The sequence below is a fragment of the Budorcas taxicolor genome, chromosome 11 (genome assembly GCF_023091745.1).
Source record: "Budorcas taxicolor isolate Tak-1 chromosome 11, Takin1.1, whole genome shotgun sequence".
NCBI lineage: Eukaryota > Metazoa > Chordata > Mammalia > Artiodactyla > Bovidae > Budorcas > Budorcas taxicolor.
Window position 1 is genome coordinate 152,888,531 of NC_068920.1, and position 25,733 is coordinate 152,914,263.

The 25,733-nt window shown below is 40.5% G+C and overlaps 1 protein-coding gene across 1 annotated transcript; it reads right to left on the reverse strand.

Moving 5' to 3' along the window:
• Positions 1-8,315: 8,315 nt before the first annotated feature.
• Positions 8,316-23,144, reverse strand: LOC128056469 (olfactory receptor 1J4-like). Its single transcript, XM_052649240.1, has 2 exons — positions 22,648-23,144; positions 8,316-9,258 (listed from the first exon to the last, which is right to left on the reverse strand). Exons 1-2 carry the CDS (start codon positions 23,142-23,144, stop codon positions 8,316-8,318), a joined length of 1,440 nt encoding a protein of 479 aa, XP_052505200.1.
• Between the last annotated feature and the right edge of the window lie 2,589 nt (positions 23,145-25,733).

The following is a 25,733-nucleotide window of genomic DNA, read 5'->3' on the forward strand; positions in this document are numbered from 1 at the left end:
GCTCCTCTCCTGTCTGCTGGGAATGAAAGGACAGTGAAAGAAGCACATTTTGATTACAGCAGACATATGTAAGTGAGTCCTTTCTCTTGAAGAATATGTTAGTGTCTGTCTGCATTGCCCTGCAAAAACCCCTAAGATGAATGGTATTACCATGTAGAGTGAGGGAATTACCAACCAAGAATTGAGTTTGATGCGGAAGAGAAACTGGCTCAGTGGCATTTTTCCATCACCTCAGTAAAGAGAAAGTATCACACTTTCTTAGCAGAGAAATAGTAAGTTAAAGACCTCCCTAATTTCTCTTCTGTTTCTTGACATACAATCATAAGGGTTGACCTTCAGGTTGTGACATATTGACCTATGGAAATCTGACATCAAAGTCCTTTCATATGTAAAGTATAAGGAGGATTGTTCAACAACCAATTCTCAAAGTAAAGGGGGTCAAAAATACACAGCCAAGGAATTTCCTGACAGTCCTATGTTTAATACTTCATGTTGCAAGTCAGGGGTTGTGGGTTCAATCCCTGTTCCACGTATAAAGAAATCACATGCCTTATAGCTAAAAACTGAAGCATGAAGCAAAAATATATGGTAATAAATTCAGCAAAGAATTTTTTAAATGATCCACATCAAAAAATTCTTTAAAAATAAATAAGAAACTAAATAGCCAGATTCCATTATGTATAAAGATTGAAGAAAAAAAAAGGAAGCTTACTTGTCAACTGAACTCAGATTTCCTAAGAGCTCAATCTTGTAATATCATGCCCTACGAAGTAAAAATATTACTGGCAGTTATATATATAGTTTTACTAACACTCATATTAATCATTCACCAATATCCTCCTGATTCAACAAAAACTCTTGTTGAAGAGCTCCCTAATCCAAAATAAAAACAGTTGCTGCCAAGAGATGTCAAAGAGATATGCCCTGATACGCCTTCTCCACTCAGCTTTAAGAACTAGTTTAAAAAAGTATCATAGCCAGAGCACAGAGAAATCCTGAACATCTGTATACACACACACACACACACACACACACACACAAATACACACCTGCTATTGCTGTAGGATACCCAGTACTTTTCTGAACTTTATGCTTGATTGATCTAGTTGCCTTGAGTAAGAACTGGTTTCTCAGCTTCTCTGTAAGACACCTGGAGACAAGACTTATCCACTACTGTGGTCCTGGACCACTCACCAGCAACAGAGAAAAAAGAGCTTGATCTTCAGTTCACCAACTTCAGACATGAAGCTGTAAAGACTGCTCTGTCCACCAGGGAGGGGATCCAAGGGGACAGGGCTCCAAGCTCTTGGTTAGAGACATGCATTAAACATGTATTAATTGCTCAGTTTTCTTTTTTCTCCCTCCAGGACACATGCCCTAGGGCAGTGGTTCCTAAACTTTGATGTTGCCTAGAATGCCCTGGGGAGTTTATTAAAGAGGCAGATCCCAGCTCCAACTCCACTGATGCTCATTCTTGAACTCTGCAGCAAGAGAATTCTGATGTACATGGTCCTAAGGGCCAACACTAAGCAAACAGTGTCCTTAGGAAGAACATCATGATGACGCCCCATGGGTGTGAGCCTGAAGGAGATGTGGAAAGACCTCCTCACTGACCCTTCCTAGAAGCTTCAAATTTCCCCTAGTTAAGTCAAAGCTTGGGATGTGAGGATGGAGTTTTCTCCCAAGCCGAGATGCCTTCTTAATTTGTTGCCTTTTAAATAAATCTGCTTCATGGTAGAAATCCAAATACAATATGAGAAAGTCAAAGTATTCCTCCTGTCTTTTATTCATTTTTTATACTTATAAAATGGCTTTTATTCATAAAACTTTACATTTGTTGTTCTATGAAAATGTTAGTTGCTCAGTCACGTCTGACTTTTTGCAACCCCACAGACTGTAGCTCACCAGGCTCCTCTGTCAGTGGAATTCTCCAGGCAAGAATACTGGAGCTGTTGTTCAACTCCAGTGGCTATTGTTCACTGTCTAAGCCATGTCTGACTCTTTGTGACCCCATGAACTGCAACATGCCAGGCTTCACTGTTTTTTGCTATTTTCTAGAGTTTGCTCAAACTCAAGTTCATTAAGTCAGTAATGCCATCCAACCATCTCATCCCCTGTCATCACCTTTATATCCTTCCCTCAATCTTTCCCAGCATCAAGGTCTTTTCCAGTGAGTTGACTCTTTGCATCAGATGGCTAAATTATTGGAGTTTCATCTTCAGCATCAGTCCTTCCAATGAATATTCAGGGTTGATTTCCTTTAGGATTGACTGGTGTGATCTCCTTGCTGTTCAAGGGACTCTCAAGAGTCTTCTCCAGTACCACATTTGGAAAGTATCAATTTTGCCACTCAGTCTTCTTTCTGGTCCAACTCTCACATCCATACATGACTAAAGGAAAACCACAGCTTTGACTAAATTACCTTTGTTGGAAAAGTAATGTTTCTGCTTTTTAAAAGGTTGTGTAGAAATGTCATAGCTGTTCTTCCAAGGTCAAGTGTCTTTTATTTTCATGACTGCAGTTACCAAATGAAGTAATTTTGAACCCAAGAAAATAAAATCTGTCACTGTTTCCACTTTCCCCCAATCTATTTGCCATGAGCAGCGGAACAGAGTGCCATGATCTTTGTTTTGTGAATGTTGAATTTTAAGCCAGCTTTTTCATTCTCCTCTTTCACCCTCATCAAGAGGCTCTTTAGTTCCTCTTCACTTTCTGCCATTAAAGTGGTGTCATCTGCTTATGTGAGGTTGTTGATATTTCTCCCAGCAATCTTGATTCCAGCTGGTGATTCATCCAGTCTGACATTTTGCGTGATGCAATCTGTATATAAATAAATAAGCAGGATGACAATATACAGCCTTTATGTACTCCTTTCCCAATTTGGAACCGGTCAGTTGTTCCATGTCCCATGCTAACTATTGCTTCTTGACCTGCACACAGGTTTCTCAGGAGGCAGGTAAGGTACTCTGGTATTTCCATCTCTTGAAGAATTTTCCAGTTTGTTGTGATCTACACAGTCAAAGGTTTTAGCATACTCAGTGAAAGAAGAGTAGATGTTTTTCTGTAATTCTCTTGGTGTTTCTATTATCCAACAGATGTTGGCAATTTGATCTCTGGTTCCTCTGCCTTTTCGAAATCTAGCTTGGACTTCTGGAAGTTCTTGGTTCACATACTGCTGAAGCCTAGTTTGAATGGCTTTGAGTATAATCTTGCTAGCATGTGAAATGAGTGCAGTTGTACTATAGTTTTAACATTCTTTGGGCTTGCCTTTCTTTGGGATTGAAATATAAACTGCCTTTTTCTAGTCCTGGGGCCACTGGTGAGATTTCCAAATTTGCTAGCATATTGAATGCAGCTGTTTAACAGCAACATCTTTTAGGATATATTTACATAAATGGGATTTATTTTGCATGATATCTGAGAGCTTTTTCTAAATTTATTGCAATAATATTTGCAAGTCTGCTTCTATGCTTATCAGTGCATAAAATATATATAACATCAATATATTAATCTTCTCAAATTTTTAGTTGCTCTCTTGTTTTATTAACTGAATGATTCTTTAACAAAGAATCTTTAAAACTTCAATACGGTAAAATTTTGTTAAATATTACAGTACACTCTGAAATCTTCTCCTGTGTCAGTTGTCTGATCAAGGTTACTTTATTATCTGCAAAGCATCCATTTTAACCGGCTGTATTGTCTTAGTTCCCCCGTGCCTGTGGCTTGCTCCTTTGAAGAGAAAACAACCGAACTTTGAAAATGTCCATGAAAATACATGAAGAATGGAAGTCTGGGTTGAACTCCATGGAAAGGGAGGCAATAAAGCCAGACTGTTTTCATTCACCTAAGGAATCATCTAAGTCAGAGCTTATGGAATGAAATAAATGAATAATAAAGGAAAGTTGCATCATGATATTTTATACATGTATGAAATATCAAAGTCCTTCAAAATATTGTGATTTCCAACTTTACACCTCAAACAGACTAGAGTTGTGACATTACCACAGCCTTCCATGTCACTCCAGCTGCTGGTTACATACGAATTAGTTTAATTAGTGCTTATGTATAATATTGGTAAACATACTACATTTTGCATAGTGCAGGCATACACACACACAAAAGGGCAAGATGGAAAAAAGGGGTAAAAACCTGATGCTCAAAAAGAGACATATCTATGTTGATAAGAGAGATCAAATGAATAGCACAAACTAATCTGAAAAAGCCCAATGAAGAGGGAAAAGTAAAGAAACAATCTTTGTCCAAATCTGTTTGCAATAAGTGAGTTTCCCAAGGTAGCAGCATTACAAAGTTGGTCAATAAAGAACAAAAATCAATGGTGCTTTATATCCGAACAGTGAGCACTGAGAACTGAAAATTTTAATATACTATTTATAACAGGTTAAAAAGCAAAATATACATATGGATGAATTCACCAAAATACCAGTACATTAAAAACTACAAACTCATTCATGGTAAATTTAAAGAGGATGAAAATGAATAGAGATACACTTTGCACATAGACTGGATAGCTCAATATTGTTATGGAGCCAAGTCTCTCCTCCAATTGATCTACAGGGTCAGTACAATCAAAGGCAACGTATCAGTAGCCTACTTGTAGAAGGTGATTCTTAATATTATATGGAAGTCAAAGGGAAGACAAAAATCTTAAAATGAAAAGCAAAATGCCATAATTTATCCAATTTAAAAAACTTTTTATAATCCATCAAAAGGAAAATAAAAATAATTGCATGAGAATAGGAATATAGATCAATAGAAAAGCAAATAATTTTTAAATAGATCAACACAAATAAGGTCAATTAATAGTTTACAGTGGACCAAGGCAATTTAATGTGGCAAGCATAGTGTTTCAATAAATGATACCAGCATGGTTCAGTATCAATATGGCTTAAGTGAACATGGATTCTTGAGCCACATGACATGCAAAGCATAACTCAAAATGGGTCAAATGTGTAAGAACTATAGCTATAAGACTATTTTGAAGAAAACATTGGACAAAATCTTGGTAAAAGTGAGGTAGGTTGCCGGGGTCCAGCCCCGGTGGATCCAGGGAATTCGAAGGTGGGGACGGCGTCGGCGTCTTTGGAAAAATACATATTTAATCACAGATATAGAGAGAGATTAGAAACGGATAGTGTAGTAGGAGATAGTGTAGAAAAAGAGGCTGAATAACTTTGTCTACATGGAATAGCATCCATGCTCCAGATGGGAATTCAGCCAGAAAAACGAGGAGCAAGAAAGAATGACATGGGGGAATCAGTCTTTCTGGAAACTGATCCGATTTCTTTATTTTTAGGTTTGCTTATATACCTTTTGTTACACATAGGGATGAATACAGAGTCACGCGGGGGTCAGCAGTCCTGACCTTTATCAAAATCAGGTGCTTCACATAAAAAGGTCCTAGGGATTTTATGATCCTTTCTTTCTGATAACAGAAAACTCATTTTTCCCAAGGGTGTTTTTTCTTAAACCAGGCACCAGGGTGAGGGTGTAGTAAGTTACAATCAAGAAAGGAATTTATTTAACCCAAGGTTAACATGATTAATCTTAAAGGTTAATACTTATTTCTCCTATATACTTAAAGGTTAATGCTTATTTCTCCTATATGCTAGTTATATTCATTATAAGGGCAGGGAATATGGAGCAAACATCAGCCCAACAAATGAAAATCCTTTCACCAATGTTCACCTTAATATCTATTTAGTCTTAAGATAGTGATAAAGTTACATTTTTACATAGCAAGGACACAGTGATTTATAACAAAGTACAGTGATCTATTACAAAAGAGAAAATTCATTAACTCAAAAGTCTAGTATTGCTAACCTTAAAAACTACTATATTTCCTTTTCTATGTTCCAAATACATTGATTAATATATTCCCAGGTGCCTAAGGATATGGAGGCCAGGCGGCAATCATTGACTCAACAAGAAGAAAAAGCCCTATGCTAATTGAGACTCTCAAAATACTCCAAAACTCTCTGTGCTGTTTATGGTTAAGAGGTAGTAAACAATCATGTGCGTAGTGGCAGGAGTATGGATAATCCTGTCACACAAGCTAGTCTGTCAGCAGAGAGGTTTGACCTGAAACATCCTTGTCTCACCCAGGAGAGGGAATTAGCAGCAATTATTGACACAACAAATGAAAAAACCCTTCACCAATATAATTCCTAACCAACTCACTATACTAATAATTTCTAACTCCCCCAAAGAATTTGCCTTTAGTAAGTCTAAAACATCTCGTGCCTCTCAGGCTGGGAAGCTGTAAACAATCACATGTGGCCGGACGAACCTATACAGTTGGGCTAGATAACCTTCAGAGGAGTCTGTAAGCTGAAACACTCTAGTCATGCCCAAGAATTTTTATTGCCTTGAAGCTGCACATTTATTCCTTCTCCGAGAGAAACGGTTATGGGGGAGAGCCCCTCGTAAAGTCAGAGGTGTAGGTGAGAGCATAAAACAGACTCTGGTTTTGGGGTTAGATGCTCGGGAACAGGGGGTTTCCTGAGACTTGATCACGCCTTTGCATATGCCCAGGCTCCTTGCTCATGACCTTTGCCATGGGCGGAGTTCCTTACGTTGGCCCCGAGCAGTAGGTAATATTTTCTTAAATAGGACACAAAAGTCATGAACACTAAAAGGAAAAGATAGAATCTTGATTTCATAAAAATAAAATGCATTTGCTCCTCCAAAGAACTTTTTTTGTAAGTTGTTGGACTATAGTTGCTTAACAATGTTTTGTTATTTTCTGATCTCAGTAAAATGAATTTGCCATACGTCAAAGCTATGGTTTTTCCAGTGGTCATGTATGGATGTGAGAGTTGGACTGTGAAGAAAGCTGAGTGCCAAAGAATTGATGCTTTTGAACTGTGGTGTTGGAGAAGACTCTTGAGAGTCCCTTGGACTGCAAGGAGATCAACCAGTCCATTCTAAAGAAGATCAGTCCTGGTGTTCATTGGAAAGACTGATGCTAAAGCTGAAACTCCAATACTTTGGCCATCTGATGTGAAGAACTGACTCACTGGAAAAGACCCTGATGCTGGGAGGGATTGGGGGCAGGAGGAGAAGGGGACAACAGAGGATGAGATGGCTGGATGGCATCACCGACTCGATGGACATGGGTTTGGGTAAACTCCCAAAGTTGGTGATGGACAGGGAGGCTTGCCATGTTGCGGTTCACAGGGTTGCAAAGAGTCAGACACGACTGAGTGACTGAACTGAACTGAACTGAGACATATGTATGCCCCTCTTTTTAAAATTTCCTTCCCATTTAGGTCACCACAGAGCTTTGAGTAGAGTTCCCTGTGCTATACAGTATATTCTCATCTGTTCTGTATTTTATACACAGTAGGAAATGTCCACTGACAGAGGAATAGATACAGAAGGTGTGGCACACATATACAGTGGAATACTACACAGCCACAAATAAAACAAGACTGTGCCACTGCAGGACGTGCACGGGTCTACATGGTGTCTGGGTCTGACATACAGAGTGAAAATAGTCAGAAAGAGAAAACTAAATATTTTATGTTAATGTCTACATGCAGAATCTAGAAAGATGGTAGTGATGAACCAATTTGACAGTCAAGAACAGAGAGGCAGACATAGAGAATGAATTTCTGCACACTGTTGGAGGAGTAGTTGTTGTTACAGTTGCTAAGTCTTGTCTGACTGTTTGCAAGCCTGTGGACTGCAGCACACCATTCTCCCCTGTCCTTCACAGAGTTTGCTCAGGGGGAAGGAGAGGGTGGGAAAAACTGAGAGAGTACCATTGACATACATACACTACCATGTGTAAATTAGATTGCTAATGAGAAACTGCTCCATAGCACAGGAAACTCAGTGTGGTACTCTGTGATGACCTAGAGGGCTGCAAAGCATGGGGAGGGTTGGAGGGAGGATGAAGAGAGAGAGAATATATATATACTTAGAGCTTATTCATGTTGCTGTATAGCAAAACCAACAAAATATTGTAAAGCAATTATCCTCCAGTTAAAAATAAATGAATAATTAAATGCATTTTAAAAAAGAAATAAATTCCCAGGAAATGAGAGGAGAGACATAAGTACTAAGAGCTATATAAATTCTCAGCCTAATAGACAAGATCAAAAATCAAGAACCTAAACTCAAAATTCCAAATTTATGCTAATGAACTGTTAGGAAATAGACAATACTTGTAAAAGAAGGCAATTCAACTATCAAACATTTACTGAGTATTTATTCCATGCTGGGATCAAATCTAGGGATATAAGATCTGAGGTTTTGTGAACATACATGTCTTTTACAAAGATGAGCAAACGTCATTGAGACAAGACTTTTGCCCTGTGCAAGAGTCTCTCCAGGGCCCCCTTCATGTCCCTGTTCCTTAGGCTATAAATGAAGGGATTCAGCAGTGGAGTGACCACTGTGTACATCACAGAGGCAACGGTGCTCTTGTCCCTGGAGGTGCTGGATGAGGGGAAAAAATACAGTCCAATAATTGCTCCATAATAAAAAGACACTACAGAGAGGTGGGAGCCACATGTGGACAACGCTTTGCAGATCCCCTTGGTGGAGGGGACCTTCAGGATGGTGGCCCCAATGCATCCATAAGAGGTCAGGATACATATTAATGGAAGGATGATGACGACCACTCCTGCTGTGAAAATGGCCAGCTCATTGAGGGATGTGTCTGAGCAGGAGAGCTTCAGCAGGGCATCAAGGTCACAGAAGAAATGGGGGATGCTGTGGTCAGCACAAAATGACAGCTGGGTCAGAAGGAGGGTGTGACACAGGGCATTGGCACAGGAGAGAATCCAGGACACAGTTACTAGTAAGGTGCACAGCGCCTGTCCCATGACGGTGCTGTAGTGGAGAGGGTGGCAGATGGCCACATACCGATCATAGGCCATTGAGGTGAGCAGGAAATCATCCAGATCAGTAAAAAAGAGGAAGAAATACATCTGTGTTACGCAGCCTGCATAGGGGATGGATTGATCCTGAATCTGCATGTTTATCAGCATTTTAGGGATGGTGACAGAGGAAAAGGAGACGTCAGTGAGGGCCAAGTGGCTGAGGAAGAAGTACATGGGGGTGTGGAGGCGAGCGTCCAGCCTGATGAGCAGGATGATGAGCAGGTTGCCCAGAACCGTGGTCAGGTACATGCCCAGGAACAGGGCAAAGAACATGCCCTGTTGCTCTGGCCAGATGGGGAGTCCCAGGAGGAGGAATTCAGACACGCTGCTATTTTCCTCCCTCTTCATGCTCCTCTCCTGTCTGCTGTGAACAAAAGGATGGTAAAGTAGCACATTTTCACTACAGAGGCAGAAAATAATGAGTCCGTTCTGCTGGTGAATGTCAGTGTCTGCCTGCATTGCCATGTCCCTGCAGAACCCTTAAATGTATGGCGTTACCATGTAAAACAGGGAATTTACCAACCAAGAAGAGGTTTGATACAGAACAGAAACTGGCTCAGTGGCATTTTTCCATCATCTAGGAGAGGGGCCATCTCTAAGTCATAATTTGCAGCTGTGTCTTTTCAACAAAGAGAAAATGTCACAGCATCTTAGTAGAGGGATAGATAGTAAGTTAAAATCTCCCTCATTTCTATTCTGTTTCTGTACATTTAAGAACAACCCTATGGTTTGACTTTCAGATTGTGACATAATGATTTTTCTGAAATCTGACTTTAAAATCCTTTCCTAAGTAAAGTATAGGGAGGAATTTTCAACAACAAATTCTCACAGGGAAGTGGATCAAAAATACATTGCCAAAGTTTAAATTATGTATAAAGGCTGAAGAGAAAAGAATCATATCTCTTGACTGAACTCTGAGGGTCGTATATCTCAGCCTTGCAATATCACTGCTTTACAAAGTAAAAATATTACTGTCAGTCACATATTTTTTTTACTAGTACTCATATTTATCATTATCTAATCTTCTCTTGATCCAACAAACTCTCCTGACCTCATGAATAGGCACACCCATAATAAAAAGAGTTGTCATCAAGAGTCAAAGTGATAAGCCATGATATGCCTTCTCCCCTTGTCTTTAGGTACTAGCATGAGAACTGACATAAATAAGACCGCTTGTGTACATACATACATACACACACACACACACACAAATACACACCTGCTATAGGGAAAGGAAACCAGCTACGCTCTGAACTTTATGCTAATGTGATTTGGCTGCTGAGAGTAAGGACAGGTTTCTCAGTTTCTCCGTAGGACACCTGGAGATCATATGTAGCCAATTCTGTGGTCCTGAACCTCTTACCAGCATCAGAGAGAAAAAAATCCATGAGCCTTGGAGTTCATCTCCAAGGAGTTCATCTCCAAGTTCAGAATGGAGTGTGAACACTATCATCTGCCCAACAGGGAGAAGACTCAAGGGAACAGACCCCAAACTCCTGGTTAGAGACATGCATTAAACAAAGATTAATTGCTCAGTTTTCTTCTTACTCTCTCCAAGACAGATGCCCTCGGGCAGTCGTTCCTAAACTTTGATGTGCCACAGAATCCCCTAGGGAGCTTGTTAAAGTTGCAGATCCCAGCCCCACCTCCAGTGATGCTCTTTCTTGAACTCTGCAGCCAGGGAATTCTGATGCACATGGTCCTAAGGGCAGATTTTGAGGAAACATTGTCCTTAGGAAGAACATCATGGTGATGCCCTGTGGATATGAGTCCCCCCAAAAGATGTAAAAGACCTTCTTACCCTTCCCTTAATGTTACCCTGAATTAAGTCATAGCCTGGTATGTGAGCAGGGATTTATTTTCCAAGTGGAAATTCCCTTTTGATTTTCTGCTTTTCAAATTAATTCTTCTTCATGATGGAAACCCAAATACAATAACATAGATATGAATGGAAAGAAGTACATCAAAGAACTTCACCCTTCCATTATACATTTATCCTTCTAAAGTGGATTTTATTCAAGAAATTTTATATTTACATAAATGGGATTTATTTTATATGGTATTTTATAGCTTTCTTTTCCTATAAGAATATATTGCAATAATATTTGCATATCTACTTCTATGCATATAAATATAAAGAATACATATAACATCAACATGTCAATCTACTTAAAATTTAAAAATTTTAGCTGCACTCTTGCTGAATAGTTCTGATGAACCAACTCATTGCAAAAGACACTGATGCTGGGAAAGATTGAGGGCAGGAAGTGAAACGGGTGACAGAGCATTAGATGGTTGGATGGCATCACCAACTCAATGGACATGAAAAGTGAAAGCAAGTGAAAGCCCTCAGTCATGTCCAACTCTTTGTGACCCCATGGACTATAGCCCGCCAGGTTCCTCTGTCCATGGAATTCTCCAGGCAAGAATACTAGAGTGGGTAGCCATTGCCTTCTCCAGGGGATCTTCCCAACCCAGGTATTGACCCAAGTGCCCTGCATTACAGGCAAATTTTTCACCATCTGAGCCACCAGGGAAGTGCAAGAACACTGGAGTGGGTATCCTATCCCTTCTCCAGTGGCTCTTCCTGACCTAGGAGTTGAACGGGTGTCTCCTGCATTGCAGGCAGGTTCTTTACCAGCTGAGCTACCAGGGAAGAGTTTGAGCAACTGTAGGAGGTGGAGAAGGACAGCGAAACCTGGCATGCTGCAGTCCATGGAGTCACAAAGAGTTGGACACAACTTAATGACTAAACAACAACAAAATTTCTGAATTAACTCAGTGATTCTTTAATAAAAATCTTGAATTCTTTAATAAAGTTAAACCTTACTAAAGATTATACAATGCCTTGAAATCTCTGTGTCAGTTGTCTGATCACGGTTACTTTCACATCTCCAAAGCTTCCAGTTTTACAGGCTCCATTATCATGATTCCCCCATGCCTGTGAGGAACTTCATGCTCCTTTGAAAAGAGAAGAACCTAACTTTGAAATGTCCAGGAAAAATACATGAAGAATGGAAGGTTAAATTGAACTCTGTGAAAAGAGAGGTAATAAAGCCAGACTGTCTTCATTCACCTAAGCGATTGCTTAAGTCAGAGCTTATAGAATGAAATAAATAAACAGTAAAGTAATTTGCTATTGTAATATTCTATACATGTATCAAATATCAAACTCCTTCCAAAATTTTGATTTCCTTCTTTACACCCAAACAGACTAGAGCTGGGGACATACCACAGACTTAAATGTCACTCCAGATGCTGGTTACACATTGTTTAGTCTTACGTTTATGTATAAAGTTGGTAAAGATCTTACATTTTGCATAGCACCAGCACACACACAAAATGACACCATAGAAGGACTGGGATAAAAACCAATGCTAAAAAAGACATATACCTAATAAGATAATAATAGAGATAAAATGAACAAGTAAGAAATAAACTTATCTTTAATAAGGCAGAAAAAGAGGGAAAAGAAAACAAAAAAGAATCTCCCTCCAAATCGGTTTGCATTAAGTGATTTTGCAAGATAGCAGGATTACAAAGCTGATGAACAAAACCCAAAAATCAATGGTACTTTATATCCTAGCATGGAGAATTGAAAACTTTTAATACACTATTTATAACAGTATAAAAACTGAAAAATACATATGGATGAATTTACCAAAATACCTGCAATACTAGTACATTAAAAAGCACAAAATATTTATGGTGAAATAAAGAAGATGAAAATAGAGATATACCTTGCACACAGACTGGATAATTCAATATTATCATAGAGCTGGTTCTCTCCCCCATTTGACCTACAGGGTCAATGCCATCAAAGCCAAAAACATTAGCAGCCTACTTTTTGAAGATACTTCTTAATTTTACACAGACATGAAAGGGAAACCATAATAATTTCAAATGAGAAAAAAACTGCCAGACTTACTTTACCTAATTTCAAAACTTTTATAATCCATAGCAAAGAAAATAATAATATTGACGTGAGAATCGGAATATAGATCAATAGAACAGTGAATAATTTTGAAATCAGTCAATACACACAAGGTTAGTTAATAGTTTATGAATGCACCACGGCAATTTCACGTGGCAACGATATTGTTTCAGAAAATGATGTCAGCATGATTCAGTATCAATATGTCTTAAGTGAACATGGACTTTTGGCTGCACCACATGCAAAACATAACTTGAAACAGAGCAATTGTGTAAAACCTGTAAGTATAAAACCATGGTGTAGGCAACATTTCCTTAGATAAGACACAGAAGTCATGAACTCTTAAAAAAAAAACATAATCTTGACTTCGTAATAATAAAATGCATCTGCAATTCAAAAGAAACTCTTCTTTAAAAATTTTTATTGGAGTATAATTACAATGTTTATTAGTTTCTGCTCTTGAGAAAAGTGAATTAGCCATACGTATACAATTCTGTTGTTGTTCAGTTGATCAGTCATGTCCAACTCTTTGCGACCGGATGGACTGCAGCATGCTAGGCTTCCCTGTCCCTTACCATCTCCCAGTGTTTGCTCAAACTCATGTCCACTGAGTCAATGATGCCATCCAACCATCTCATCCTCTGTTGTTCCATTCTCTGCCTTCAATCTTTCCCAGCATCAAGGTCTTTTCCAATGAGTCAACTCTTCATATTAGGTGGCCAAAGTATTGGAGCTTCAGTATCAGTCCTTCCAATGATTATTCAGGATTGATTTCCTTTAGGATGGACTGGTTGGATCTCCTTGCAGTCTAAGGGACTCTCAAGAGTCTTCTCCAACACCACAGTTCAAAAGTGTCAATTCTTTGGCTCAGCTTTCTTTATGGTCCAACTCTCACATCCATGTATGACTACTGGAAAAACCATAGCTTTGGACGGATCTTTGTTGGCAAAGTAATGTCTCTGCTTTTTAATATGCTGTCTAGGCTGGTCATAGCTTTTCTTCCAAGGAGTAAGGGTCTTTTAATTTCCTGGCTGCAATCACCACCTGCAGTGATTTTTGAGCCCAAGAAAATAAAGTCTGTTTTGATTTCCATTGTTTTCCCATCTGTTTGCCATGTAGTGGCGGGACCGAATGCCATGATCTTAGCTTTTTGCATGTTGAATTTTAAGTCAGCTTTTTCACTTTCCTTTTTCACCTTCATTAAGAAGCTCCTTAGTTCCTCTTGGTTTTCTACCATAAGGGTGGTGTCATCTGCATATCTGAGGTTATTGATATTCCTCTTGGCAATGTTGATTCCAGCTTGTGCTTCATCCATACTGGCATTTCTCATGATGTACTCTGCATAGAAGTTAAATAAGCAGGGTGACAATAAACAGCCTTGAGGTACTCCTTTACCAGTTTGGAGCCAGTCCATTGTTCCATGTCCAGTTCTAAATGTTACCTCTTGACCTGCATTCAGGTTTCTCAGGAGGCAGGTCAGGTGGTCTGGTATTCCCATCTCTTGAAGAATTTTCCAAAGCTTGTTGTGATCCACACAGTCAAAGGCCTTAGTGCAGTCAAAGAAACAGAAAAGAAAGTAGAAAGAAAGTGAAGTCGCTCAGACATGTACAACTCTATGAGACCCTGTGGACTGTAGCCTATCAAGTTCCTATATCCATGGGATTCTCCAAGCAAGAATATTGGAGTGGGTTGCCATTTCCTTTTCCAGGGCATCTTCCTGACCCAGGGATCAAACCCGGGTCTTCCACATTGCAGGCAGATGTTTTACTCTCTGAGCCACCAGGGAATGAAGCAGAAGTAGATATTTTTCTGGAATTCTCTTGCTTTTTCTATGCTTGAACAGATGTTGGCAATGTGATCTCTGGTTCCTCTGCAGTTTCTAAATCCAGTTTGAACATTTTTAAGTTCTTGTTTTACATACTGTTGAACCAGTCTAGCTTGGAGAATCTTGAGAATTACTTTTCTAGCATGTGAAATGAGTGCAACTGTGCAGTTGTTTGAAAATTCTTTGACATTGCCCTTCTTTGGAACTGGAATGAAAACGGACATTTTCCATTCCTATGGCCATTGCTGAGTTTTCCAAATTTGCTGGTATATGGAGCTCAGCACTTTAACAGCATCATCTTTTAGGATTTGAAATAACTCAGCTGGAATTCCATCACCTCCACTAGCTTTGTTTGTAGTGATGCTTCCTAAGACCCACTTGACTTTGCACTCCAAGATGTCTGGCTCTAGGTAAGTGACCACATCATCATGGTTATCTGGGTTATTCAGATTTTTTGGTATAGTTCTCTTGTGTATTCTTGTCATCTCTTCTGAATATCTTCTTCTTCAGTGAAGTCCATACCATTTGTGTTCTTTATTGTGCCCATCTTGGCGTGACATGTTCCATTGGTATTTCTAATTTTCTTGAAGAGATCTCTAGTCTTTCCCATTCTGTAGTTTTCCTCTATTTCTTTGCATTGTTTACTTAGGAAGGCTTTCTTATCTCTACTTGCTATTCTATTTAATATATGGTAGTATTTAACACCATACTTGGAGAAGGCAATGGCAACCCACTCCAGGACTCTTGCCTGGAAAATCCCATGGGCAGAGGAACCTGGTAGGCTGCAGTCCATGGGGTCGTGAAGAGTCAGACATGACTGAGCGACTTCACTTTCACTTTCATGCATTGGAGAAGGAAATGGCAACCCACTCCACTGTTCTTGCCTGGAGAGTCCCAGGGATGGGGGAGCCTGGTGGGCTGCCATCTATGGGGTCTCACAGAGTCGGACATGACTGAAGCGACTTAGCAGCAGCAACACATTACTGATGCTGCTGCTGCTGCTAAGTCACTTCAGTTGTCTCCGACTCTGTGTGACCCCATAGACGGCAGCACACCAGGCTCTTCTGTCCATGGGATTTTCCAGGCAAGAACACTGGAGTAGGGTGCCATCGCCTTCTCCCAACACACAATACTGCTATGTATTAAAATACAAAAATTTAATGTAACACTACTATATTTTATTTTATCATCTTTTAATATGTCCAACCTTGTTTTTCTTTTTTAATATAAATTTATTTATTTTAATTGGAGGTTAATTACTTTACAATATTGTATTGGTTTTGCCATACATCAACATGAATCCGCCACAGGTATACACTGTTCCCCATCCTGAACCCCTCCTCCCTCCTCCCTCCCCGTTTAAATATAACAGTTTAGCACAGGGAACTGTACAGCACGGGGAACTCTTCTCAACGCTCTGTGGTGGGTTTCCTTTCCATTTAGGTCACCACGGAGCACTGAGAAGAGTTCCCTCTGCTGTACAGTAAGTTCTCATTGTTTATCTTTATAATACATAGTACTAAATGTCTGGTTGCTTTTTTTGTTTTTTGATCTCTGGTTCTTCTGCCTTTTCTAAACCCAGCATGGACATCTGGAAGTTCTCAGTTCATGTAATGCTGAAGCCTAGCATGCAGGTTTTTGAGAATAATCTTACTAGCATGGGAGATGAGAACAAATGTCTGGTGGTTTGCAAGGAAAGGAGTAAGACAAGGTTGCTTATTGTCACCCTGTTTATTTAACTTATGGGCTGAGCACACCATGAGAAGTGCCGGCTGGATGAGTTAGATGCTAGAATCAAGCTTGGTGGGAGAAACATCAACAATTTCAGATAGGAGGATGATACTGCTCTAATGGCAGAAAACAAAAAGGAACAAAAAGAACCTCTTGATGAAGGTGAAGGAGGAGAGTGAAAAACCAGATGAAATCTAAATATTAAAAAAAACTGAGATCAAGATTGCCTGGAGAAATATCAATAACCTCAGATATGCAGATGACATCACCCTTATGGCAAAAAGTGAATAGGAACTAAAAAGCCTCTTGAAGAAAGTGAAAGAGGAGAGTGAAAAAGTTGGCTTAACACTCGATATTCAGAAAACTAAAATCATGGCATCTGGACCCATCACTTCATGACAAATAGATGGGGAAACAGTGGAAACCATGTCAGACTTTATTGGGGGGGGGGCTCCAAAATCACTGCAGATGGTGACTGCAGCCATGAAATTAAAAGACGCTTATTCCTTGGAAGGAAAGTTATGACCAACCTAGATAGCATATTGAAAAGCAGAGATACTACCTTGCCAACAAAGGTCTGTCTAGTCAAGGTTATGGTTTTTCCAGTAGTCATGTATGGATGTGAGAGTTGGACTGTGAAGAAAGCTGAGGGTAAAGAATTGATGCTTTTGAACTGTGGTGTTGGAGAAGACTCTTGAGAGTCCCTTGGATTGCAACCAGTCCATTCTAAAGGAGATCAGTCCTGGGTGTTCATTGGAAGGACTGATGCAGAAGCTGAAACTCCAGTACTTTGGCCACCTCATGAGAAGAGTTGACTCATTGGAAAAGACTCTGATGCTGGGAGGGATTGGGGGCAGGAGGAGAAGGGGACGACAGAGGATGAGATGGCTGGATGGCATCACCGACTCGATGGACATAAGTTTGAGTGAACTCCGGGAGTTGGTGATGGACAGGGGAGCCTGGCATGCTGTGATTCATGGGTTTGCAAAGAGTCAGACATGACTGAGCAACTGAGCTGAACTGAACTGAATATTCCATTGTGTATATGTACCACATCTTCTTTGTCCATTCATCTGTTGATGGACATCTAGGGTGCTTCCATGTTCTAGCTATTGTAAATAGTGCTGCAGTGAACACTGGGGGTACATATGTCTTTTTCAATTTTGGTTTCCCTTGGGTATATGCCTAGGAGTGGGATTGCTGGGTCATGTGGTGGTTTTATTCCTAGTTTTTTAAGGAATCTCCATACCATCTTCCATAGTGGCTGTATCAATTTACATTCCCACTAACAATTATGTGCCACATTTTTATCTATTCCTCTGTCATAGACGTTTACTGTTGTTGTCGTTCAGTTGCCCAGTCATGTTTGACTCTTCGTGACCCCGTGGACTGCAGCATGTCAGGCCTCCCTGTCTCTCACTATCTCCTGGAGTTTTCCAGAGTTCATGTCCATTGCATCAGTGATGCTATTGAGACATCTTACCCTTGTCTCACTCTTCTCCTTCTGCCTTCAGTCTTTCTCAGCATCAGGGTCTTTTCCAGTGAGCTAGCTGTTCACATCCGGTGACCAAAGTATTGGAGCTTTTTTCACCCTCCTCTTTCACTTTCATCAAGAGGCTTTTTAGCTCCTCTTCACTTTCTGCCATAAGGGTGGTGTCATCTGCATATCTGAGGTTATTGAGATTTCTCCCAGCAATCTTGATTCCAGCTTGTGTTTCTTCCAGTCCAGTGTTTCTCATGATGTACTCTGCATAGAAGTTAAATAAGCAGGGTGACAATATACAGCCATGATGCACTCCTTTTCCTATTTGGAACCAGTCTGTTGTTCCATGTCCAGTTCTCACTGTTGCTTCCTGACCTGCATACAGGTTTCTCAAGAAGCAGGTCAGGTGGTCTGGTATTCCCATCTCTTTCAGAATTTTCCACAGTTTATTGTGATCCACACAGTCAAAGGCTTTGGCATAGTCAATAAAGCAGAAATAGATGTTTTTCTGGAGCTCTCTTGCTTTTTTGATGATCCAGTGGATGTTGGCAATTTGATCTCTGGTTCCTCTGCCTTTTCTAAAACCAGCTTGAACATCTGGAAGTTCACGGTTCACGTATTGCTGAAGCCTGGCTTGCAGAATTTTGAGCATTACTTTACTAGCGTGTGAGATGAGTGCAATTGTGCGGTAGTTTGAGTATTCTTTGGCATTGCTTTTCTTTGGGATTGGAATGAAAACTGACCTTTTCCAGTCCTGTGGCCACTGCTGAGTTTTCCAAATGTGCTGGCATATTGAGTGCAGCACTTTCACAGCATCATCTTTCAGGATTTGAAATAACTCAACTGGAATTCCATCACCTCCACTAGCTTTGTTCCTAATGATGCTTTCTAAGGCCCACTTGACTTCACATTCCAGGATGTCTGGCTCTAGATTAGTGATCACACCATCATGATTATCTGGGTCGTGAAGCTCTTTTTTGCATAGTTCTTCTGTGACTTCCCTGGTGGCTCAGATGGTAAAGCGTCTGTCTACAATGCAGGAGACCTGGGTTCGAGCCCTGGATTGGGAAGATCCCCTGGAGAAGGAAATGGCAATCCACTCCAGTACTGTTGCCTGGAAAATCCCATGGACAGAGGAGCCTGGTACACTACAGTCTATGGGTCACAAAGAGTTGGACACGACTGAGCAACTTCACTTCACTTCACTTCTGTGTATTCTTGGCACCTCTTCTTAATATCTTCTGCTTTGGTTAGGTCCATACCATTTCTGTCCTTTATCGAGCCCATCTTTGCATGAAATGTTCCCTTGGTATCTCTAATTTTCTTGAAGAGATCTCTAGTCTTTCCCATTCTGTTGTTTGCCTCTATTTCTTTGGATTGATCACTGAAGAAGGCTTTCTTATGTCTCCTTGCTATTCTCTGGAACTCTGCATTCAGATGCTTATATCTTTCCTTTTCTCCTTTGCTTTTTGCTTCTCTTCTTTTCATGGATATTTGTAAGGCCTCCCCAGGCAGTCATTTTGCTTTTTTGCATTTCTTTTCCATGGGGATGGTCTTGATCCTTGTCTCCTGTACAATGTCACGAACTTCTGTCCATAGTTCATCAGGCACTCTGTCTATCAGATCTAGTCCCTTAAATTTATTTCTCACTTCCACTGTATAATCATAAGGGATTTTATTTAGGTCATACCCGAATGGTCTAGCAGTTTTCTCCACTTTCTTCAGTTTAAGTCTGAATTTGGTGATAAGGAGTTCTGATCTGAGCCACAGTCAGCTCTCGGTCTTGTTTTTGCTGACTGTATAGAGCTTCTCCATCTTTGGCTGCAAAGAATATAATCAATCTGATTTTGGTGTTAACCACCTGGTGATGTCCACATGTAGAGTCTTCTCTTGTGTTGTTGGAATAGAGTGTTTTTTATGACCAGTGCGTTCTCTTGACAAAACTCTATTAGCCTTTGCCCTGCTTCATTACATACTCCAAGGCCAAATTTGCCTGTTACTCCAGGTGTTTCTTGACTTCCTTCTTTTGCATTCCAGTCCCCTATAATGAAAAGAACATCTTTTTTGGGTGTTAGTTCTAAAAAGTCTTGTAGGTCTAATTAAGAACCGTTCAACTTCAGCTTCTTCAGTGTTACTGGTTGGGGCATAGGCTTGGATTACCTTGATATTGAATGGTTTGCCCTGGAACGAACAGAGACCACTCTGTCGTTTTAGAGATTGCATCCAAGTACTGCGTTTCAAACTCTTTTGTTGACCATGATGGCTACTCCATTTCTTCTGAGGGATTTCTGCCGGCAGTAGTAGATATGATGATGATCTGAGTTAAATTCACTCATTCCAGTCCCTTTTAGTTTGTTGATTCCTAAAGTGTCAATGTTCACTCTTGCCATCTCCTGTTTGACCACTTCCAATTTGTCTTGATTCATGGACCTAACATTCCAGGTTCCTATGCAATAAATATTGCTCTTTACAGCATCGGACCTTGCTTCTATCACCAGTCACATCCATAACTGGGTATTGTTTTTGCTATGGCTCCATCCCTTCATTCTTTTTTTTTTTTTTTTAGTTTAAACACATTACTAAAACTCCATCAAATTTTATTATAAATGAACAATATTTTCCATATTATGACAAGTCTTGTCATTTTCCTTCAACCAGACATTACTTAAATTTAGAACCTTGTGATTCTTACATGTTAATAACACCACCCACTTACTTATGTCTTCTGGAGTTATTTCTCCACTGATCTCCAGTAGCATATTGGGCACCTACCGACCCAGGGAGTTCCCCTTTCAGTAGCCTATCATTTTAACTTTTCATACTGTTCATGGGGTTCTCAAGGCAAGAATATTGAAGTGGTTTGCCATTCCCTTCTCCAGTGGACCACATTCTGTCAGACCTCTCCATCATGACCCTCCCATCTTAGATGGCCCCCACACAGCATGGCTTAGTTTTTTGAGTTAGACAAGGCTGTGGTCCATGTGATCATATTGGCTAGTTTTTTGCGATTTTGGTTTCAGTGTCTCTGCCCTCTGATGCCCTCTCGCAACACCTACATCTTACTTGGGTTTCTCTTACCTTGGACATGGGGTATCTCTTCACGGCTGCTCCAGCAAAGCGCAGCTGCTGCTCCTTACCTTGGATGAGGGGTATCTCCTCACTGCCACCCCTCCTGACCTTCGATGTGGAGTAGCTCCTCTCAGCCCTCCTTGCCCATGCAGCCACTGCTCCTTGGACATGGGGTTGCTCCTCTCAGCCAGTAATGGAATATTACTCAGCCATAAAAAGAAACACATTTGAGTCAGTTCTAATGAGGTGGATGAACCTAGAGTGCATTATACAGAGTGAAGTAAGTCATAAAGAGAAAGATAAATATCACATACTAATGCATATATATGGAATCTAGAAAGATGGTACCAAATAATTTATTTGTAGGGCAGCAGTGGAGAAACAGACATGGAGAACAGATTTATGGACATGGGGAGAGGGGAGGAGAGGATTTGAGGTATGAAGATGTGGCAGATATATACAATGGAATATTACACATCCAAAAAACTGGATCAAGTTATGCCATTTTCTGAGACATAGACTGACCTACAGACTGTCATATAGAGTGAAGTAAGTCAGACAGAGAAAAAAAATATCGTATGTTAATGCATATATATGGAATCTGGAAAACAGTACTGATGAACCTATTTCTAGGTCAGGAATAGAGATGCTAACAGATGCAGAGAACAGACCTATGGACACACCAGGAAAGGAGAGGGTGGCACAAATTGGGAGAAGGATTGACACATATACACTACCGTGTGTAACATAGACAACTAGTGGGAAGCAGCTATATAACACAGGGAACTTAGCTCAGTGTTCTGTGATGACCTAGATGGGTGAGAAGGCTGGTGGTGGGAGGCAGACTCAAGAGGGAGGAAATACATGTATACTTACAGCTGATTCATGTTGCTGTACATCAGAACCGACACTACATTCTAAAGCAATTATCCTCCATGTAAAGTAAAAAAAATAAAATAAAATAAAATCTGAAAAAAAAGAAAAATATATAAAAAACAAAATTAAATAAAATATGTAAATGAGAGGAGAAACATAAATACTGCCAGCTGTGCAATTTCTCAGTTTAATACACAAAATTTATAATCAAGAATATCAACTCAAAGTTAACAATTTATACTAATGAATTGTAAGGAAGTAGACAATAACTGTCATAGGATGCAATCCAAGTTATAAAATATTAACTGAGAATTTATTCCATGCCAGGATCTGGGATTCTGTTAACACATGTGTCTGTTATAAGATGAGCAAATGTCATTGAGATAAGAGTTTTGCCCTGTGCAAGAGTCTCTCCAGGGCCCCCTTCATGTCCCTGTTCCTTAGGCTATAAATGAAAGGGTTCAGCAGAGGAGTGACCACTGTGTACATCACAGAGGCAACGGTGCTCTTGTCCCTGGAGGTGTTGGATGAGGGGAAAAAATACAGTCCAATAATTGTTCCATAATACAGAGACACCACAGAGAGGTGGGAGCCACATGTGGACAATGCTTTGCAGATCCCCTTGGTGGAGGGGACCTTCAGGATGGTGGCCCCAATGTGTCCGTAAGAGATCAGGATGCATACTAATGGGAGGACGATGACAGCCACTCCTACTGTGAAAATGGCCAGCTCATTGAGGGATGTGTCTGAGCAGGAGAGCTTCAGCAGGGCATCAAGGTCACAGAAGAAATGGGGGATGCTGTGGTCAGCACAAAAGGACAGCTGGGTCAGGAGGAGGGTGTGACACAGGGCATTGGCACAGGAGAGAATCCAGGACACAGTTACTAGTAAGGTGCACAGCCCCTGTCCCATGACGGTGCTGTAGTGGAGAGGGTGGCAGATGGCCACATACCGATCATAGGCCATTGAGGTGAGCAGGAAATTGTCCAAATCGGTAAAAAATATGAAAAAATACATCTGTGTTATGCATCCTGCATAGGGGATGGATTGATCCTGAGTCTGCATGTTTATCAGCATTTTAGGGACAGTGACAGATGAAAAGGAGATATCAGTGAGGGCCAAGTGGCTGAGGAAGAAGTACATGGGGGTGTGGAGACGAGGGTCCAGCCTGATGAGCAGGATGATGAGTAGGTTGCCCAGAACTGTGGTCAGGTACACGCCCAGGAACAGGGCAAAGAACATGCCCTGCTGCTCTGGCCGGATGGGGAGCCCCAGGAGGAGGAACTCGGACACGCTGCTCTGGTTCTCCTTCCTCATGCTCCTCTCTTGTCTGCTGGGGGAGAAACGACAGTTAAAGAAGCAGAAACTAACAATCAGGCAGATCAAAATGAATCCCTAGCATAGCAGAGGGATGTTAAATTAAAATCTACCTCATTTCTATTTTGTTTCTCTACCTTTAAGAACAGTCATAAGGTTTGAACTTTAGGTTGTGACAATTGAACTTTTGAAATTTGAAAATCCTTTAGTAAGTATAGTGAGGAAGTTTCAACAAATTCTCAAAGGAAAGTGGATCAAAAATAGTCAAAGTTTCCATTATGTATAAAGATTGAAGGAAAAAGAAGCTTATCTGCTGGTTGAACTCAGAGTGCCTTAGAGCTCAGTCTTGCAATATCACTGCTTTACGAAGCAAACTTATTACTGGCAGTTGCATATTTTTTCCTAGTACTTGTATTTTTCATTCTCCAGTCTCCTCCTGATCCAACAAGTTCCCATGACCCCTTGAACTTCCACAATTCATAGTAAAAAATGCTGTTGTCAATAGGTGTCAAAGAGATAAACCATGATATGTCTTTTCCTCCACCACCATCTTTAGAAACTTATAATAAGAAATGACATAAGCCAAGAGCACAAAGAGGTGATGACCACCTGTACACACACACACACACACACACACACACACACACACACACACACACTTGCTTTTGGTTGAAAGAGACTAAGTTCTACTCTGAAATTTATGCTCAAGTGATCTAGTTGCAGGGAATAAGGACTGGTTTCTCAGCTTCTCTGGGCCTTCCCTGGTGGCTCAGATGGTAAAGAACCTGCCTGCAATCCAATGGGGGAGACCCAGGTTCAATTTCTGGGTTGGGAAGATCCCCTGGAGAAGGCAATGGCAACCCACTCCAGTATTCTTGCCTGGAGAATTCTATGGACAGAAAAGCCTGGTGGCTACAGCCAGTGGGGTCACAGAGAGTCAGACAAAATGGCTTCAGCTTCTCGATAGGATACTCCAAGACCAGATTAGCCACCACATCTGTGTTCCCGAACCTCTCACCAGGGACTTCCCTGGTGGCTCAGATGGTAAAGCGTCTGTCTACAATGCCGGAGACCCAGGTTCGAGCCCTGGGTTGGGAAGATCCCCTGGAGAAGGAAATGGCAACCCACTCCAGTACTATTGCCTGGAAAATCCCATGGACGGAGGAGCCTCGTAGGCTTCAGTCTATGGGGTCGCAGAGTCGGACATGACTGAGTGACTTCACTTCACTTTCACTTACTTTCTGTGGTCCCAAACCTCTCACCAGCATCAGGGCGAAATAAGCAGACTCCTCAATCCACAGTTTCAGAATTGGAAATATTAAGACTATGCTCTGCCCACCAGGGAGGGGACCACAGGGACTGGGCACCAAGTTCTTGGCTAGAGACATGCATTAAACATCTATTAATTACTCAGTTTTCTTTATACTCCCTTCAGGAAAGATGCTCCCAGGCAGTGGTCCCTAAACTTCAACATTCCCCAGAACCCCTTGGGAGCTTGTTAACGATGAAGATCCCAGCTCCACCTCCAGTGATGCTCATTCATGAGCTCCAGGGCCAGGGAATTCTGAGGCATGTGATCCTAAGGGCCGATATTGAGGAAACACTGTCCTGAGGAAGAACATCAGGGTGATGCCCTGTGGGTGTGAGCCCAAAGGAGATGTGGAAAGATCTCCTTACTGCCCCTTCCCCATGGCTTAATGTTTCCTCTAGTTAGGTCATAGCTTGGATATAGGGATGGATTTTTTTCTCCCAAGTGGGAATTCCTTTTTGATTTGATGCTTTTAAAATTAATTCTGCTTTATGATGGGAATCCAAATACAACAACATAGACATAAAAACAAAGGAGAGAGTCAAAGTACTTCACCCATCCACTATTTATTTATCCTTCTAAGATGGTTTTTTAAATTAATTTATTTAAATTAGAGGGTAATTACTTTACAATATTGTGATGGTTTTTACCTTACATCAACATGAATCAGCCATAGGTATACATATTTCCATAAATGAACTTCACTTTATATGGTAATTTATAGTTTTCTTTTCCTAATGTAATTTATTATAATAATTGTATATATACTTCTATGCATTTCAGTACATAATGCATCTGTTCTTCAAAACAAACCCTTTTGAAAAAAATTTTATTGGACTATAGTTGCTTTACAATGCTGTGTTATTTTCTGCTATACAGGAAAATGAATCAACCATATGCACACGTACACCCCTCTGTTTTTGGATTTCCTCCCCATTTAGGTCACCATAGAGCACTGAGCTGAGTTCCTTATGCTCTACAGTATGTTCTCATTAGTTATCTTTTTTATACATAGTAGTAAATGTCCATCAAGAGAGGAGTAGATAAAGATTTGGTACTTATATACAATGGAATATTAATCAGCCATAAAATGGAACAAAATTGTTCCATATGAGGAGACATGGATGGACTTACAGACTGTCATACAGAGTGAACTAAGACAGAAAGAGAAAAACAAATATCACATATTAACACAAAAAAAGGGAAGGACTGATGTTGAAGGTGAAACTCCAATACTTTGGCCACCTGATGCAAAGAACTGACTCATCGGAAAAGACCCT

What these genes read in the sequence shown, in the direction of transcription:
- LOC128056469 (XM_052649240.1), bottom strand. Translation starts at nt 23,144, where the DNA reads ATGAGGAAGGAGAACCAGAGCAGCGTGTCCGAGTTCCTCCTCCTGGGG. An exon ending in ACCCTCCTCCTGACCCAGCT is followed by an intron (nt 9,259 to 22,647) that starts GTCCTTTTGTGC and finishes ACAGGAGAGGAG; the next exon opens with CATGAAGAGGGAGGAAAATA.